The sequence below is a fragment of the Schistocerca gregaria genome, chromosome 6 (genome assembly GCF_023897955.1).
Source record: "Schistocerca gregaria isolate iqSchGreg1 chromosome 6, iqSchGreg1.2, whole genome shotgun sequence".
NCBI lineage: Eukaryota > Metazoa > Arthropoda > Insecta > Orthoptera > Acrididae > Schistocerca > Schistocerca gregaria.
The window spans coordinates 521,736,243-521,753,739 of record NC_064925.1 but is presented as its reverse complement, the minus strand read 5'-3'; the positions used below and the strand labels follow the sequence as shown (position 1 = coordinate 521,753,739).

The 17,497-nt window shown below is 39.7% G+C and overlaps 1 protein-coding gene across 8 annotated transcripts in view; it reads left to right on the top strand.

The window, feature by feature from the left end:
• The first annotated feature begins 2,669 nt into the window (after positions 1–2,669).
• The window catches only part of LOC126278005 (embryonic polarity protein dorsal-like), a 100,804-nt gene continuing 85,976 nt past the window's right edge, over positions 2,670–17,497 (top strand). Inside the window, exons 1-4 of one of the 8 annotated variants that reach the window (XM_049977694.1) lie at positions 2,670–2,804; positions 2,893–3,022; positions 5,448–5,531; positions 14,090–14,340. In XM_049977694.1, coding sequence (XP_049833651.1) covers positions 2,763–2,804; positions 2,893–3,022; positions 5,448–5,531; positions 14,090–14,340 — 507 coding nt within the window. In that variant the 5' untranslated portion in view covers positions 2,670–2,762. Of the gene's footprint in view, positions 2,805–2,892; positions 3,023–3,070; positions 4,073–4,172; positions 4,249–5,447; positions 5,634–14,089; positions 14,341–17,497 lie in introns of those variants that run through there. The other 7 variants (XM_049977699.1, XM_049977701.1, XM_049977700.1 and 4 more) reach the window with 7 other exon arrangements.

Sequence of the window (17,497 nt, the reverse complement as noted above, 5' to 3'; positions counted from 1 at the left end):
AATACACTCCTGGAAATGGAAAAAAGAACACATTGACACCGGTGTGTCAGACCCACCATACTTGCTCCGGACACTGCAAGAGGGCTGTACAAAGCAATGATCACACGCACGGCACAGCGGACACACCAGGAACCGCGGTGTTGGCCGTCGAATGGCGCTAGCTGCGCAGCATTTGTGCACCGCCGCCGTCAGTGTCAGCCAGTTTGCCGCGGCATACGGAGCTCCATCGTAGTCTTTAACACTGGTAGCATGCCGCGACAGCGTGGACGTGAACCGTATGTGCAGTTGACGGACTTTGAGCGAGGGCGTATAGTGGGCATGCGGGAAGCCGGGTGGACGTACCGCCGAATTGCTCAACACGTGGGGCGTGAGATCTCCACAGTACATCGATGTTGTCACCAGTGGTCGGCGGAAGGTGCACGTGCCCGTCGATCTGGGACCGGACAGCAGCGACGCACGGATGCACGCCAAGACCGTAGGATCCTACGCAGTGCCATAGGGGACCGCACCGCCACTTCCCAGCAAATTAGGGACACTGTTGGTCCTGGGGTATCGGCGAGGACCATTCGCAACCGTCTCAATGAAGCTGGGCGACGGTCCCGCACACCGTTAGGCCGTCTTCCGCTTACACCCCAACATCATGCAGCCCGCCTCCAGTGGTGTCGCGACAGGCGTGAATGGAGGGACGAATGGAGACGTGTCGTCTTCAGCGATGAGAGTCGCTTCTGCCTTGGTGCCAATGATGGTCGTATGCGTGTTTGGCGCCGTGCAGGTGAGCGCCACAATGAGGACTGCATACGACCGAGGCACACAGGGCCAACACCCGCCATCATGGTGTGGGGAGCGATCTCCTACACTGGCCGTACACCTCTGGTGATCGTCGAGGGGACACTGAATAGTGCACGGTACATCCAAACCGTCATCGAACCCATCGTTCTACCATTCCTAGACCGGCAAGGGAACTTGCTGTTCCAATAGGACAATGCACGTCCGCATGTATCCCGTGCCACCCAACGTGCTCTAGAGAAGGTGTGAGTCAACTACCCTGGCCAGCAAGATCTCCGGATCTGTCCCCCCATTGTGCATGTTTGGGACTGGATGAAGCGTCGTCTCACGCGGTCTGCACGTCCAGCACAAACGCTGGTCCAACTGAGGCGCCAGGTGGAAATGGCATGGCAAGCCGTTCCACAGGACTACATCCAGCATCTCTACGATCGTCTCCATGGGAGAATAGCAGCCTGCACTGCTGCGAAAGGTGGATATACACTGTACGACTGCCGACATTGTGCATGCTCTGTTGTCTGTGTCTATGTGCCTGTGGTTGTGTCAGTGTGATCATGTGATGTATCTGACCCCAGGAATGTGTCAATAAAGTTTCCCCTTCCTGGGACAATGAATTCACGGTGTTCTTATTTCAGTTTCCAGGAGTGTATTATTCTTTTTGCTTTTATATAGCTGGATGGAAAAAGAGTAAGTTCAAATGGTTCAAATGGCTCTGAGCACTATGGGACTCAACTGCTGTGGTCATCAGTCCCCTAGAACTTAGAACTACTTAAACCTAACTAACCTAAGGACATCACACACATCCATGCCCGAGGCAGGATTCGAACCTGCGACCGTAGCAGTCGCACGGTTCCGGACTGCGCGCCTAGAACCGCGAGACCACCGCGGCCGGCAAAAGAGTAAGTACCGAAAGGGTGTTGCTGGAAGGCGTTGGAGGAGGAGAAGACTGCTGTAGATTGTAAGAGGAAGGAAGGTGAACTCGATGGGACATTCGATGAGACGGGAGTGCCTGTTAACAGACGCTAGGAAGGTCTAGTTCTTGAAGCCAGATTGAGAGGAAGGAAGGAGATATGATAATGACATAAAGGGAAGTGGAAATTTCGCAGACTTGAAGAGGATGGCAGAAGACAGGACAGCATGGGGAGTTACCACGCAAAAACCTGCCTTTGGGCGGAACACTGATGATGATGATGATGTAAAAGTACCGTCCTTTCCTGGGTAGTGCGATATTGAGGTTAGTGCACCATTCCCATTGTTGACAGCATTTTGCGGCAGGTAATATTAATGTTGTTAAATACGGCCCAGAGAGCCAAGCTTTCCTAAATAGAATTGATAAATATAGAATATACAATGAAATATTGAATAATAGTCGTAAGAATTTTCAGGCTTCGCTTCAACTTCCGTACCAGACTGCATACGCCGAGTATGTTACCTAATAGCAGCTAGAATGGGAAATTTTGCATTACGTTAAGTAAATAATATCCAATGAGCTTAACCAACACCTGAAAGAAATATTAGAGCTCATGTTTCAAATAGTTTGTAGCTCCTGGTGTGAGAAAAAAGGAATAAGTGTTACATAACAATTCTACAGCTCTTCAAGGACATTTAATGGCAATATTGAAAGGAATTGTGCTCAAAAGTTACTGAAAAATGATATCATCAAGTTACCATTTGCATTTTCAACGTACAACGCGTTTAAAACAAAGACAATATTCACCAAGTATTTTTCATGCTATACTGATACTGGTAGTCAAAACAAACCACACCAGAGCAAAGAGCCCTTATTTCGTTATTATTTCACGCTACAGAGAGTAAATGTTTCGTTGCCCCTTTGAAATGTCTCTTGCAAAGTATCGCTGGGACGTCAGCAAAACTATGGATCATAGAAACTTTTTTGTTTTTGTTTACTCGTGAACTGACTTAAGACGAAGACTGTCGATTACGGGTTGTCGCTTTTTACCAATGGCAAGGGTAACATCATGCTCAACACCACACAAACAGCAGCGTACGATCCGTTCCCAGTTTAGTTTATGAACTGTTTTATAGCTATTTTGTCTATTATGGGAAGTCTTTCCCCTCAATAGAAATGAATCATCGCTTCTATTGCAGCCCGGTAGCGTTGTAGCATTCCAGAGGTCTGGGTCGATCCAGCACCAGAAGAGGGTGACGGCGGTGGCGCGATTCTCAGTCGGAAGGGTTCTGCGTGAGTCACGACCGCTGGTATCGACTGCTGCCTGGGGTGAGTCACTGCGTGGGCGTATTCGAGCGCAGCTCACCCCGCGTCGTCAGTCTCACGCATGGTCTTCGTCTTGCCGGAACCCTGCAGGCACATCTCCGCTAGACTTAGTATCAGTTTAGTGACAGTAACCCGTCTTTTCTGTAACACATATTTTGTTTCATTTGAATGTTTTGTACAATTGACAGTGTCCGTCTGCAACGTGATGTGGAATGTTTTTCGCAGCGAAATACTATTTTTTTCACTTGATGAAAGACTGTACTAATCTACAGTTAGCGTTTTCCCCACTTTGAGGCAAAGTTTCGGCTCTTTATCTCGGAATGACGTTAAACAATATCGAAAGACAGGGGAAATAATTCACTGTGACCGTTCAGCCGCACAGGTTTCTTTATCTATCGCGACACGAGATGTTGGCAGATTGAAGGTACACGGAATCATATCGAGACCTTGAAGCTACCACTTCTTCGTTCCGCGTCAGGCTCAATATCTAAACACAGTTTAAAAACGAAGGAACGCCACGCGTACTGCTCAGGAACGTGTTATTACTATGCTTATAAAGGCAAGTAACATACAATAATTCTTCGCAGTACGCGCCGAGCAGCAGTAACGCTTGGCATTTGTTGTCGGCTATGTCACTGGCTAGTCATGTGATGGCTTCCGCCAATAGAATTTCAGATCTATTATAATTCTTCGAAGGAATTGTGGTCATCTTTTCCTAAAATACATCCTGCCAGCCGTAGCTTCTGGACCAGGAATTGGTGTCGAAGAAGTGAAAGTGATAATGCATAACAGTGTTTTTTGGTGTGTGATGGTAGTTTGGTAGTGGTAACTGCACTGCTTGTCTCCAATAAGGCTCGATTTACAGTTGTTATAAAAACAGCAGGAAATTTTTCGTCGAAGACCTTGACAACTTTTTGCAGCGGTGCAGAGCATAAGTGTATCGTGATTTTGTTTCGTCATATTTCAGTGAGGTATGTCGTTGACATTATTTGTTTATATACAATAAGAGGAGAAGGGAAGCTGCTGCTTGTGTTATGTATACATTCTGTTAAGGTATGCGACTCAAGTCAAATAATAAAGACAATTTAGATTAGGTTATGTGTAAGTTTGGTTTAGTTAGGAATACAAATGTTTTGATGTCAGTTTCCTTCAGGAACCTGATTGTTTGTTTGTGGACACAGGCATCGCTATTTGGACATACTTTCAGCAACTGAAAATGGAACGTTTAGGTGTGTAATAATGAAGTTTTTAGAAATGTTTGTGTTACATTGGTTTGTGTTTATGTGCACCATGCATGAACTGTAACGGCGCAACTTGTGATTAACACAATAAGCCATTAAATCAATTACCACCGACTGAATGTATCACATATCAAGTGCTTCTAAATGACCAGAAAAGCTTTTCTGTTATTCATTGCCTGCATGAGAAAGCACACTTAGCTCTGTGCTTAGTGAAAGTTTTCATGAAATCCTGAAAGCCCATTGTACTGGCTACAGTAATTGACCGATTGATATACTGTTTTCAGTTATTTATTTGCGTTAACATCCAGACATGAGTTTGTGCAGAATGTTATTTCCTAACAATTACAAAGGTGGACCATGTCACAGTATTCCATTGACTTATGTCCAATATTAATTACTATGAGCATATTTCTGTAAGATGTTATGGTTAATTTTTCAGTTATGGACATTTAATAATAATTGGGTTTCTGTAAACATTGAAGTCTCTGGAATGTGTTAGAAGATTCTTGTAATTTTGTTCTCAGTTATACTGAATAATTCTCACTTGTTCCACACAAATATAGTTGAGGGTAAACAGATTTTACTGAGAACACAATTTCAGATGTGTTGTATTGATAAGGTTAACTTTCAGTATCTGTTTCAAGGAATAGATCTATTAAGATTCGGCTTCGTATATTCGAGGAAAGAGTTTTCTGTTTTATCTATTGTTGTTATGACTCAAAATATAGTACACAGGAAATGCTTATAGGTGTAGAATTCAAATATTTTGACATCTCTTTAAAAAATGTATGATTCACTGGAGTTTAGCTTTCAGAGATGGAGATATAGCACATTAATCCTTTGATGGGATGCTTGTAGTTCATTTTGAGTGTCATTTGTTTCTCCCTCTATGTATTTTGTTTTGCATTAACACATAAAAATACTAAAATTCGTTCAGTTCTGTAGAATAATGCCTGGACTGTAAGTGAAAATAGATTAATTACTGTTGTTTTCATTACATTATATGCTGTCATATATGGGTGATCTTGTTGAAGCATTGAGTGCGTGCTATAAGTGTTCATTAATTCTGTTGATGTAATGATGTGTTGTTGAAGATGTACCCTCTACTAATTGTACTAAATCAGCTTGTCAGCCTCTGTGGATGAATTACAACAATTTCAAGATTCTATGCAGCACGGTTGTTGCAGATGCGGCCGTTTCTTTGGGAGGAGTAGGAGGAGGAATGGACCATGAGCACCTCAATCAAGGCAGCCTTAACATAAGTGATGTCAGTAAGTGCAATGACAAGCTGCTAGTGTGCATGATTTACTTAACCAGGTTTGCACAAAGTGAGCTCCATGAACCATCTTATAGAAGTGTGATTCAGAGAACTGGTAAGGACAACTTTGGAAAGATGGCTATCATTGTGCTTCTGTCTTCTGTAAGTTGAGTTTCGAAGTCTGTCCGTGGAAACATCATTGGTGTGTCTTGAGTTTTCACTGTTGTGACACTGTGTGTATTTCAGTTTGAGTCATTCTTCTATTTGGTTCCAGTTATTGTCTTCAGATTACTCGTACTCTTTTCTGTAGTGTTGTTTGTTTTTCTTTTTAAAAAAAAATGGTTCAAGTGGCTCTGAGCACTATGGGACTTAACATCTGTGGTCATCAGTCCCCTAGAACTCAGAACTACTTAAACCTAACCAACCTAAGGACATCACACACATCCATGCCCGAGGCAGGATTCGAACCTGCGACCATAGCAGTCGCGAAGTTCCCGACTTAGCGCCTGATTTCTTTTTTAAAACAATCCATGTAAATAGAAGTATCAAATTACTTCTGTATATTTAAACATATTGATATCTGTTGAATTGTGCTATGCTTTTAGGTCACCATACTCTTTATTGTAAAAAAAGGGGGGGGGGGGTGAGTCAAGCACCTCTACAGATTCACTAAGTTCTGGTTACAGAAAACTTGACATCTTTTTGTTATTCATATTAAATTAGACACTTTCTTGAAGTGAGGCAATAATTTTCCCAGGGTGTTACATAATTTGCAGGAGGTTTATATGAAATTTTCTTGCTCTGTCTCCATTTCTTCTGAACAGTATAGTTTCATGAAGATGTTAGTTATGTAGGTAGTCTACAAAAATTTGCAGAGCAAAACAAAAAGGGTTGATAGGATTTGTTCCTTGATTCTCGTTTAGTCTCTTGATTAGCACAATCTTTAGCATTATTATGATTCCGTTGGTACTAATAACTGCACCATATCTTTCAAATATATCAAGGTGTTAAAGATATTATGATCGTTTTGATTTGGAGGCCTACTTATCATTAGTGAGTCTGACTGATTCTGTTTCGTTGAAGCGAACACAAGCAAGTATGCAACAGGAAACGAGAATTCTTTCTGGTGTAAATGCTAGACATGCTTGAGCAAATGGAATTTTATCATGTTCGGTTCACACTCACTTGCATTTGCTCATGCTCTGCTGGTCATCAGATTTTTACCAAAAATGATGGTCATCTGATTTTTAACAAACGATCAAAGAAATTCTGCATCCTTGATGCTTTGAGACTTGCAGTACAGAAACTTTATATCTGCTAACTTGTCTGCTTTTGTTGTTGTTGACATGAGGTGCATGAGTGATGGAATGGTCTGAAGAGAATGTAATATTTATTGTTGATGGAAGGATATAGATATTATTGGTGATCCGGGAGATCCACAGCACAAATGCCTGAGAAACGAAATATGAGGATGACTGGTGAGAAATTGCCAAAGCGCTCAAAGCTTAGTTAGTTTCATGTTCCATGGATTCTTTGGGAACAAGTCATTTTACATCACAAATATGCCAGCATGCCGATCATTTGCAAGTTGTTGTTATTATTATTATTATTATTACTGTTATTATTAATTACATAAACATGAGTTAATAATTCCTATCCATTGCCATTTACACATTACAATAATAGAAATTCTTCTACAAAATAGGATGAGTTGTCAAGGAGAAATTTTATGAGTTCATTTTCAAATTTTACTTTGCTGCCTGTCAGATTACATCACAGGTCATAAATGATCAAAAACGTTAGTTGCAACATTGTGCACCCCCTTTTTTGTTAAACACAACCTTAATTTGGAATAATGAATGTGATTTTTCCTTTTGGAATTGTGATTATGTACCTCACTGCTCCTTTTGAACTGCAGTGTATTATTTACAACAAACTTCATGAGGGACTAAATATACCTTTAAGCACTGATCAACATACCTAATACTTAAACGGGTGTCTACATGATGATCTTGGATGGACACCATATATCAGGGGCAGGCAGAAATCCTGCACGTGTGCGGTGCACTTGCTCGTGTGCACACAGGGGCAAGCTGGCCACCTGCTTCTCTCCCCTCCCCACTATACCGTCTCTCGGCTCCTTCCTCTGTAATGTGTTTTTTTCCCTAGCTTGCTTTATTGAATGAAGGCATAAGGTTAGTAGGAGTGCTTGAAAGAAATCATGCTTTGAAAGAGTATCTGTTACTTAAGATACGTTTTATTTAATTATCACAGGTGGAGTTTACAATACGTTTAATGCCTGGAACAAAATTTCTACATACAGACAAACGCAAACAGTTACGTAAATTTTCATCATTGATGTTTGTTCTTAACCAAGACGTATTTTTCATGACAGAGAAAAATCTCTCAGAAATGTTTGTCGAGCCAGACATTGACATTATCTTCGCGGCTTCACGATGGAGATGAGGAAACTCTTGCTGTGGAAAGTCTTGATAAGAGAGTATTACATGTCTTGCCAAAAGGAACTTGTCTCTCAGGCGAGAATTACACTGTAGATCTATTAATTCTATTTGCAATTTGGGATGAATATAATCAACAGAAACAGAAAATGGTCTCGAGTACCATTCAAAAGCTTGGGATAAATGTTATATATCCCAAAATCACTTGAGAAATTCCTCTTTTGTTGCACTAAGTATGGAAACATATTCTTTGCAATTCTGTTCTCGCACAGTAGACAGAGTAGGGTAATGCAGTGTGTTCCCTGACGAGAGCTGTCATTCCCACAGCTCAAGCTTGCTAGTGGAAGCTTGCACCTTTTCAGCCATTTCACAAATTAGCTGATTTTCTCCTTGCAACTTATGTTCAATGCATTCATGTGTCCGGTAACATCCACTAAAAACGCAGGATCGGCAACCCACTTTGGATCTTCTAACTTGGGATTGTACTATCCTTTGTCCTTTAAAAACTGATTTATTGGTATACTCAGCTCAAAAAATCTTTGGAGTACATTACCGAGGCTAAGCCAGCGGCCTTCACTGTGGTATTGTATGTCACCATACTCTTCACCAATTTCAGCTAAATATGTGTGAAATTATGTGTAAGCCCGTGGATTAACCCTTTCATGGATAAAATTCATTTTTTACAGATTTTTAAAATTTTAAGGTGATAACAGTTTCTTTTCAGTCCTGTTATTATATTTTCACCACCAAAATATTTTTTAAGTTCTCTATTTTTTCACAACAGGAAGTGGGACACACATGTCCCATGAACCAATGCAAGATACCTTTTCTGCTGACTGACTGATTTTGTAATTTTATTTTTTTAGCCATAAACAGGATTTTGCAGAGAATAAAATAACTACAAATTATACATGCATGTAATGTTTTTATTCATTACATTTCAGTTTTCATGATACATGATCAATTCTTAAAAAAACTTAACATGCCATGAAACTTGGAAAAACATGGTGTGGCACAGAGTGGTACACCACAAGCAGTGCAAACAACTTTTGTTCTCTTCTCTTTAGAGTTTGTGCTGCAGAATCTGCATCACTTCCTAGTGCCACTGTCTTTCGGTACATGTTTGCCTACGTTCACGAGCCTGATGTCATCTGTCACACTAGACTCCTTGCATTGCTGGGAGGAAAGTGGGCATTGATCCCCTCTTTTTCCTGGATGAATACCCATTAATCAATTGTCTTGCTAATCTTTAAAAAAATGTCTGCTAATTTTATTTTGATTATAAGATAGTACAGTCACTGAGCAGTACATTCCACACTGTATTTGTACTAAAAAATGATTATTAAGTTAATAATAAGATGAGTTACTTACTTCAGACATCGCCGGAAAGTGAGAAATGATGAAAACTGAAGAATGACACAAATAAGTCTCGTTGCATCGGCCATATATACACGCCAGTCAACAAAAGTAGTCACCGCTTCTCTATTGCCTTTGCAGTGTAGTCCCTATTTTTTTCTTAGGTTCAGTACAGTCGTCCCTAGATGGCAGCACCGTGCAGAGCTGGGTAACATATATCCCAACACTTGAACTGGCGCTCAAAGTTAGTGGGACATATATGACCCATCAACCTTAGTGGGATATATATGACCCATCAACCACGAAAGGGTTAACTGCCCGAATAACCACGTGCATGACATCCCCCAGTTTTCCTGCTTTTGCACAGAGTACTTCTTGGTGCAAAATGCAGAGGGCACTGTATAATGATTCTTCTGTACACTGAGGCTTTTTTCTTAGTAATCCAACAAATCCCATTTGTTCCCCTTTCATTGCATGTGCTCCGTCTGTTGTCACAGACACCAAATGTTCCCATTTTAAGCCAGCTGAATCGACAGCTTCCTCAATGGTTTTTAGGATGTCCGCACCGGTGGTCGTGCTATTTAAAGATGTCATATCTAAAAATCCTCCGTTATGTGCAGAGCAGTGTCCACGCCGCGGATATAAATCACAAATTTTGCGGTGTCTGAAGTATATGTTGACTCATCAAGTGCGATGGAAAATGTAATATACTCCTGCCTTAATTGATGGTAAATGTCCCCTGCCATGGCACTTATACAATGACTTACAGTCCGCCGAGAAAGAGTGATAGCTCGAAACTGATTTGCATTCAGTGGGCAAAGTAAATCTGGAGCGTCATTGATGCACTCCTTTATGAACTCACCTTCAGCAAATGGTTTTCCAGCTCTCGCTTTATTAAGCACAATCTTATAACTTGCACATCCTGAAAATTTGAAAAAAAAAACTACTCCGTAAAATGTTAAATCAGTTAGATGAGAGTCATGACGAAAGAAAGTTGCAGGTCTCTTGTGACAACAGCAACTTATGTCAGATTCCTCTAGTATCGTGAGATCGCTCTTCTTAAGGTCAGTCAATTTCCCAATCTGCTCAGAATCTGACAATAAATTGTACTCGTTAAATTTATTATAATGGCATTCAATACTAAACTTCTGTTGACCAGCGAGAATACTGCCATATATCAAACATTTTGAATTTTCACATTTTTGCACAAAGAAAAAATGATTCTCCCATTCCTTTTTAAAAGATAGCAAATCTCCCCTTCTCCGTTTCCTTGATTCACTGTGCATTTTCCAATTTTTGAAATGCAATGTTCACTATGTAGTGGTGGTTTCGTATCAGTGTCCGCAGCTTAGCCTGGTACTACACTGCCGCAACCTGCCGGCTGTCACCACTGCCCCAGTCGACGATTGCATGCGAGCAGCACACATGCAGCGTTGTGCGCTCATGAGCCGCGTGCAACGTTTGTCCGCCCCTGCCATATATTATTCTTACAGCATGTTTTTGAGCAATGAATACTTTCTTTCTTAAAGATATTATTCCATGTTGAATGGAAATATGCAGAATACATCAACTTACTGAATTGTCTCTCCCTAAGATTTGCGGTGATTCTAAGTGCAAATGTGGCTGAACTGAGTTGTTTTAGGTGTTCCAAAATATGCCTTTTCCAGGTTAAATTCTCATTAATATGGATACCTAAGAATTTTGAAGTTTCCATCTATTGAGGTCGCAAGAAAGACAGTAAATTCTATAGCTGCTTGTGTTGGACAGAAATAGAGTGAAGAAACTCAAGCTTTGTAATGTTCTTTATTAAAAAGGAAAACAAAAAATTTCCTTGAAAATAAACAAGTGTGAATGTTTATGTATTATTCTGTTTAAAATTAAAAACATATGAAAGACTTGATCACTATCATTGCTAATGTTCGTGGTTTCTGTAATTACAGGACTGATGTCTCAAAGTTATTTTAGAGATTTTTTGACGATTAATAAATATGATTTCCTTTGTGTCACAATATGTGCCCTCTAACAGACTGTACAGTAGACTTCACCAAGTAGCCTATGTGACAGGTTGTGTATATAGGGTATCTCAAAAGAAAGTTTATATTTGAAGAGCTTTCTGCGCATGCGCAACAAATTGGGGGAGAGTGGGGGATGTGGTGCGTTCATCAATTGCTTGGCCTTCAGGAACTCAGTCGATATGGAGTGCTTCTCGGGAGCAGATCATGTGTTCTGTGTGCGAGAATTTTACAAAAATGGTGATTCGACAACCATAGCATAACCAGTTCAACACTGGCCAAATCGGAATCTGTGCAGTCAAGGTTGTCAAGAATGGGTGAATCTATGGAGATAGTAAATTGGTCTGTTCGTGAAGATCCTGACCTCTCCATTTGCAAGCATGCAAGTTCTTTAAAAGTACATAGATCATCACTGCACCAAATTCTGCAAAAAGACCTTAAACTGCACCCTTTTAACAACCAATTTGTGCAAGTGTTAAAGCCTCAGGATCCAGACATAGGCTCCAGTTCATTAATGGTGTGACTGAGTGCCCTTCATTTATGATAATCTTTTTTTCTGACAAGGCTCATCTTCATCTGAACGATCATGTCAGTAAGCAAAATTGCCGCTACTGGAGTGCAATGAATCATAAACAGAAACATGAGAAACCCCTTCATTCGTGAAAAGGTACTGTACGGGCTGTGATGTTGGTTTGAGGAATAATTGGCTGGTAGTTTTTCGAGGACAAGTGTGATCTTGCAGTTACAGTGAATTCAGAATCTTATATGATGATGATAATTGACTTTTTGGTGCTAGTTTTTGCAAAACTGTCCTGCTTATAGCCAAAGAACATGGTTTCAGCAAGACAGAGTCACAGGATCAATATTGTGAGTTCATGAAATTTTCCGTGGCAAACTGATCTCCAGGAGGGATGGTAAAAATTATCCGCTACACAGTCCTGATATAAGCCCCTTGAATTTTTTCTTTTGCAGGATATGCCAAATCTAACGTTTATGTCAGTAATCCAACTTCTCTGGAGAAACTGAAAGAAAAAGTCTATAGTGAAGTGTTCCTGGTTGCATTATCATTTATCAGAAAAAAATAATTATAGTGAATGAAACTTCCACAGATCCAGTTGACCTCTTTCTTTGTTTTGTTGTAACTACTTTCAAGGCTGTAATGCCTCATTATGAAATTGTCATTATCATAACCGTAATGTCTGTGGACTCTTACAGTATTTAAGACTGTATGATGATTAGCTTTAGTCTTGGAAGTAGTTATGACCAAATAAAAAAAGAAATCAGCTGTAGCTGAGGAAGAGAAAGGAGAAAGCTAACTTCTAAGCTATAAAGGCATTTTGCATACTACAACAGCTCTGATTGATTCTTATTTATGTAGTGGTAAGAGTATTAAACAAAGGTGGGTGGAACAAATAGAGATATACCTGATTGGTCTTCATTGTTCCTTGTGTGTTATACAGTAGCGCATAAAACAATCTAGTTTACAGATTGACATTATCATCCAAGAGCAACAGTAGTGCATTAAACGACCTAACATACAGATTGATGTTCTGGGGCAGTGGAGTGAAGTAAATACTCATTGTGAAGTAGTTGGGGACATGGGACCACGGTACGACAGCTCTGAAGCAAAACAGTGAATTTTTATTCCAGTGTTTGTATCTCATCCAGAATTTGTCAGTGCCCCATCCAGTAATTGCTTAAGCTACATGGATACTTTGCAAATTATACTTGAGTGGAGATGGTTCATCAAATCGCTTTCTAAATAATTCTCTGTTATTCCACTCTTGAACAGGGCATGGAAAAAACGAACACTTGTACTTTTCCCGGTGAGCTGTGATATCCCTTGTTTTATAATGAGGATCGTTTCTGTCTATGTAGGTTGGCGCCAGCAAAATAATTTCATATTAAGAGGAGAATGTTGGTGATATTGGTGAAAAGATCCCACCACAATGTGAAACACCTTTGTTTTAATGATGTCCACTCCAAATCCTGTATTGTGTCTGTGTCACTCTCTCCCCTATTTCTCGATAATACAAAATGTGCTGCTCTTCTTTGAACTTTCTTGATATACTCCATTAATCCTATCTGGTACGGATCCCACGCCGCGCAGCATTACTCGAAAAGAGGACGGACAACTGTAATGTAGGCAATCTCTTTTGTAGATCTGTTGCATCTTCTAGGTGTTCTGACAATAAATTGCATTCTTTGGTCTGCCTTCCCCACAAAATTTTGTATGTGTTCTTTCCAACTTAGGTTATAACACTTATTGAGGATGTGCATTATGTGACATGTATGGAACAAAAACAGCTGTTGAAGTAAAATGCACATGTTTTGCAAAATGCCTCAAAAATTATTTGACTCAGGGTTGGCCCTTAAATTGAAATACGTCTTGCATGAATATCATTTATAAAAAAATCTTTGTTGTTGCAATAATGAAAGTATGAATGACTAGTCAGTGCTTACATTCATGAGATGAACATTCTTGTACTGTAAGCAGAAAACTCAGTAAAGTAGGCATAGGGTCTGACATCTTCCCTAAGCAACTGTTTTTATTCCTCTAACTTGGCCAGCGCACCCCCCCCCCTTTTTTCCCCCTCTGGTTACGTATATTCTTATATGTGTGCTGTACTGTGTGACATGAAAAATAGCTCTGTGCATGTTAGATTATTGCGCATTTTTATTTTTTATGATGAGAAAGTGTAGGAATCTGGAATTTGTATTATTAATTGTTTTCTTGTGTACAGTTGAAGTCATCAAGACAACAGATCCTGAATTTGTGGACAGTAGTGGTAGGATGTATGGTGGTGGCGGTGGTGGCGGTCCTGTGGCGGCAGCCACTATGGAGGATGCGCAAAAGGCGGCAGCATATGTCAGAATTGTCGAGCAGCCAGCACCGAAGGCACTTCGCTTCCGGTATGAGTGTGAGGGACGCTCAGCTGGGAGCATACCTGGCGTGAATAGTACGTCAGAAAATAAGACCTTCCCAACGATCAAGGTAATAATAGTCATCATAAAAGTACGATGAAATGAACTTTAAAATAAGTGAAGTGTAGCACAAAAATGTTTAACCAGATTTAGTTCCCCCTCCGCATATTTTATCAGTTCTTCAGTGTCCTTGTATAATCACTCTACTTCACTTCAAGATTAACTGATGGTGCTGCTGTTGTCATATTATGTTATAGTCTCCTGACGAAAGATCTTTTCCGCCTTTCTGCATTTAATTTCACTGGTGTCTAATAAGTTAAACTTAGGTTGTCCTGATCTCTTTCTAAAATTTTTAGGTTCCTCACTACATTGAAAGTTGTTACTTATTCATCCTTCTCATCATTCTATTTAGGGTATCTGAACAAGGCAATCATTTAACCGTTAGAATTCTTTGCAAGGATAAGTTAATTGTGAGATCGTTCTAAGAGACTATTTTCTGTGTGTGCGTTTTTTACTAATACCTAAGTAGGGCTCATAACCTGAAAACATCTCTTAGCACATTATTAGCAATACCAATGCATTGTCAATGGTGTATACTACTGATTGTGGGGAAGGGTTGGGAAGAGGGGGGGGGGGGGGGAGGATACTTTATGCTCACTGCAAAAAAATTAAAAAATACGTATTTTGTTAATTGTTATTGACTTATACTCACAACATACGTTGTAAAGAAATGTGTAACTTGGCTCCTAAACCTGAAAATATTGAATATGATATTCATTACGAAATGACGCATCTGTTGTGAGGACATTTTTTTTTTTTATTTACCTGAAAAATTTAAAACATTTATGGAATCTGGAAGATAATCTAATTAGAAATTTTTTTTTCAAAATTTTAAAATTCAAAGTATCTGTCTAGATAAAAATATTTTGATCAGGTAGGCATATAGTATAAACCCCCCCCCCCCCTCTTCCTTGGTATTGCTTGGCTTAAGTTTTCTTTAATATGTACACCTAATAACTTACAGTTTTGTACCCTGTTTATTATTTGTTCTTGGTATATTAGATAAATACATTGCATGGAGGATGTTTTTGACAGTACAAAACGGGATGTTTTCTCAAAGTTTAGATCTAGCCCATTTGTGCAAAATCATTCATTAATTTTCACAAAAACATCATTCACTGTTTTCTCTGTTGATGCTTCTTTGCTCAGTGTCACAACAGTGCTTGTATCATCTGCTAACATGACTAATTCTTCAACTTTTTTAGTCCTGTCTTCCTCAGTTGCATGTAATATTACGGTATATTGGTAATTTTTACTTATGGACCTTCTGACACATCCAACTACCCCCACAGCCAGAAACTTGCAGCACTAAGACACATGTTACATAGATTAAACAGAATCCCACTCAGCAAGAGAAACTATGAACAAGAAAAGAGTACAATCATACAAATAGCTAGGAACAACGGGTATGACACACATGTGGTACACAGGCTCAATCAAAAAAGAAAAACACAAATACAGAACAAACACAACATTTCCAGAATACAAAGAACTCACAAGCTGAAAACTTACAAACACACTCAACAAACACACACACAATGACAACACCACACAGAAAAGAACCAGATGGTACACCATGACCTACACACACACAAACTAACACACAGAGTTGCAAACATCCTAAAGAGACAGGGCTTCAAAATAGCATATAAGCCTGGGCAAACCCTCCAATTACATCTAAGCCAGCCAGCTACCAACAGGGACAAATTCCAACAATCAGGAATATATAAACTTGAATGTCAAAGTTGTGATGCAGTATACATAGGCATGACGTGCAAGAATTTTGAAGCAAGATACAAAGAACATATCAGACGTTCGAAGTATGAAACAAACCATTCCACATTTGCAGAGCATTTAAAACACCATAACCATCATCCTACAAACATGGAACAAGAAATGAAGATAATGAGAATTAGGAACCATGACAAACATTTTATACAAACGCAAGAAAACTTCGACATCCAGAAAGCCATAGCAGAAAACAAACATGTGATAAATGAGCACACACACACCAGCACGTACTCCCTACTACACTTTATAAAGGAAATGATAACATAAAACAAAACAAAAAAAAAAAAAAACTCTTCCTCACACCATCTGGGAGAGCGCGCGCGCGCACACACACACACACACACACACACACACACACACACACAGAGCCAAAAAAAATAACTATACCACACAAAAAAACATACACACACAGCACAAAAAAAATATATATATATGTCACACCAAAACACACACACAAATGCGTACACGAACAGATCACAGATACTTCAATAATTACACTCGAAAGTTTGGCAGTAACATTTGATCTTTGGCAAAAACATTTGACAGTCGGCAACAGAAACCAAAACATTGCTTTGAAACAAGTGTTCAGTTCTCATAGTGCTGTGGAATGTGGGGAATAAACCGCAAATTGGTTTTCGTAAGAAGAAGAACAACACCAAAAATGCAGCAGGAGCGTAGTATGTAAGAAATTGTTCACGCAACCTGTAAGTACAGTTCAAGACATTACTACTTAATAGGAAATACCAATCACCAGAACTGTTTATAACCTATAGGCACAGTGACAAAAAAATGTAAATTAAATAGCTAACATATGCACATATACCAGGCCACTGATGATGCCTTGCAGAAAATAAAGGCAAAACGCATATGGCACTAAAATTGTGTTTTATTCAGTTGCTGTCAGATGGTCCATAAGTAAAAATTATCAATATACAGTAAAATGACTAATTCTGCATTCTGATTCAAATTAAACATCAGATCATTAATGTACAGCAAAATCAGTAGTGGGTCAGTGATCACAACCAGTAGGACTCCCATTGCAATTTCTCCCCATGCAGATGATGTGACATCCCTCTTTGTATCACTCAAACAGCCTATAGTATTTTGCTGCATTCTGGTCTTAAATAAGAATTAAACCAGGCATTTGTTAAACAATGTATTCCTTAAATACTTAACTTCTCTAATATATTAAAAACAAAGATTCCAAGACTTACCAAGCGGGAAAGCGCCGGCAGACAGGCACATGAACAAAACACACAAACACACACACAGAATTACGAGCTTTCGCAACTGGCAGTTGCTTCGTCAGGAAAGAGGGAAGGAGAGGGAAAAATGAAAGGATGTGGGTTCCCTTAAAACCCACATCCTTTCATTTT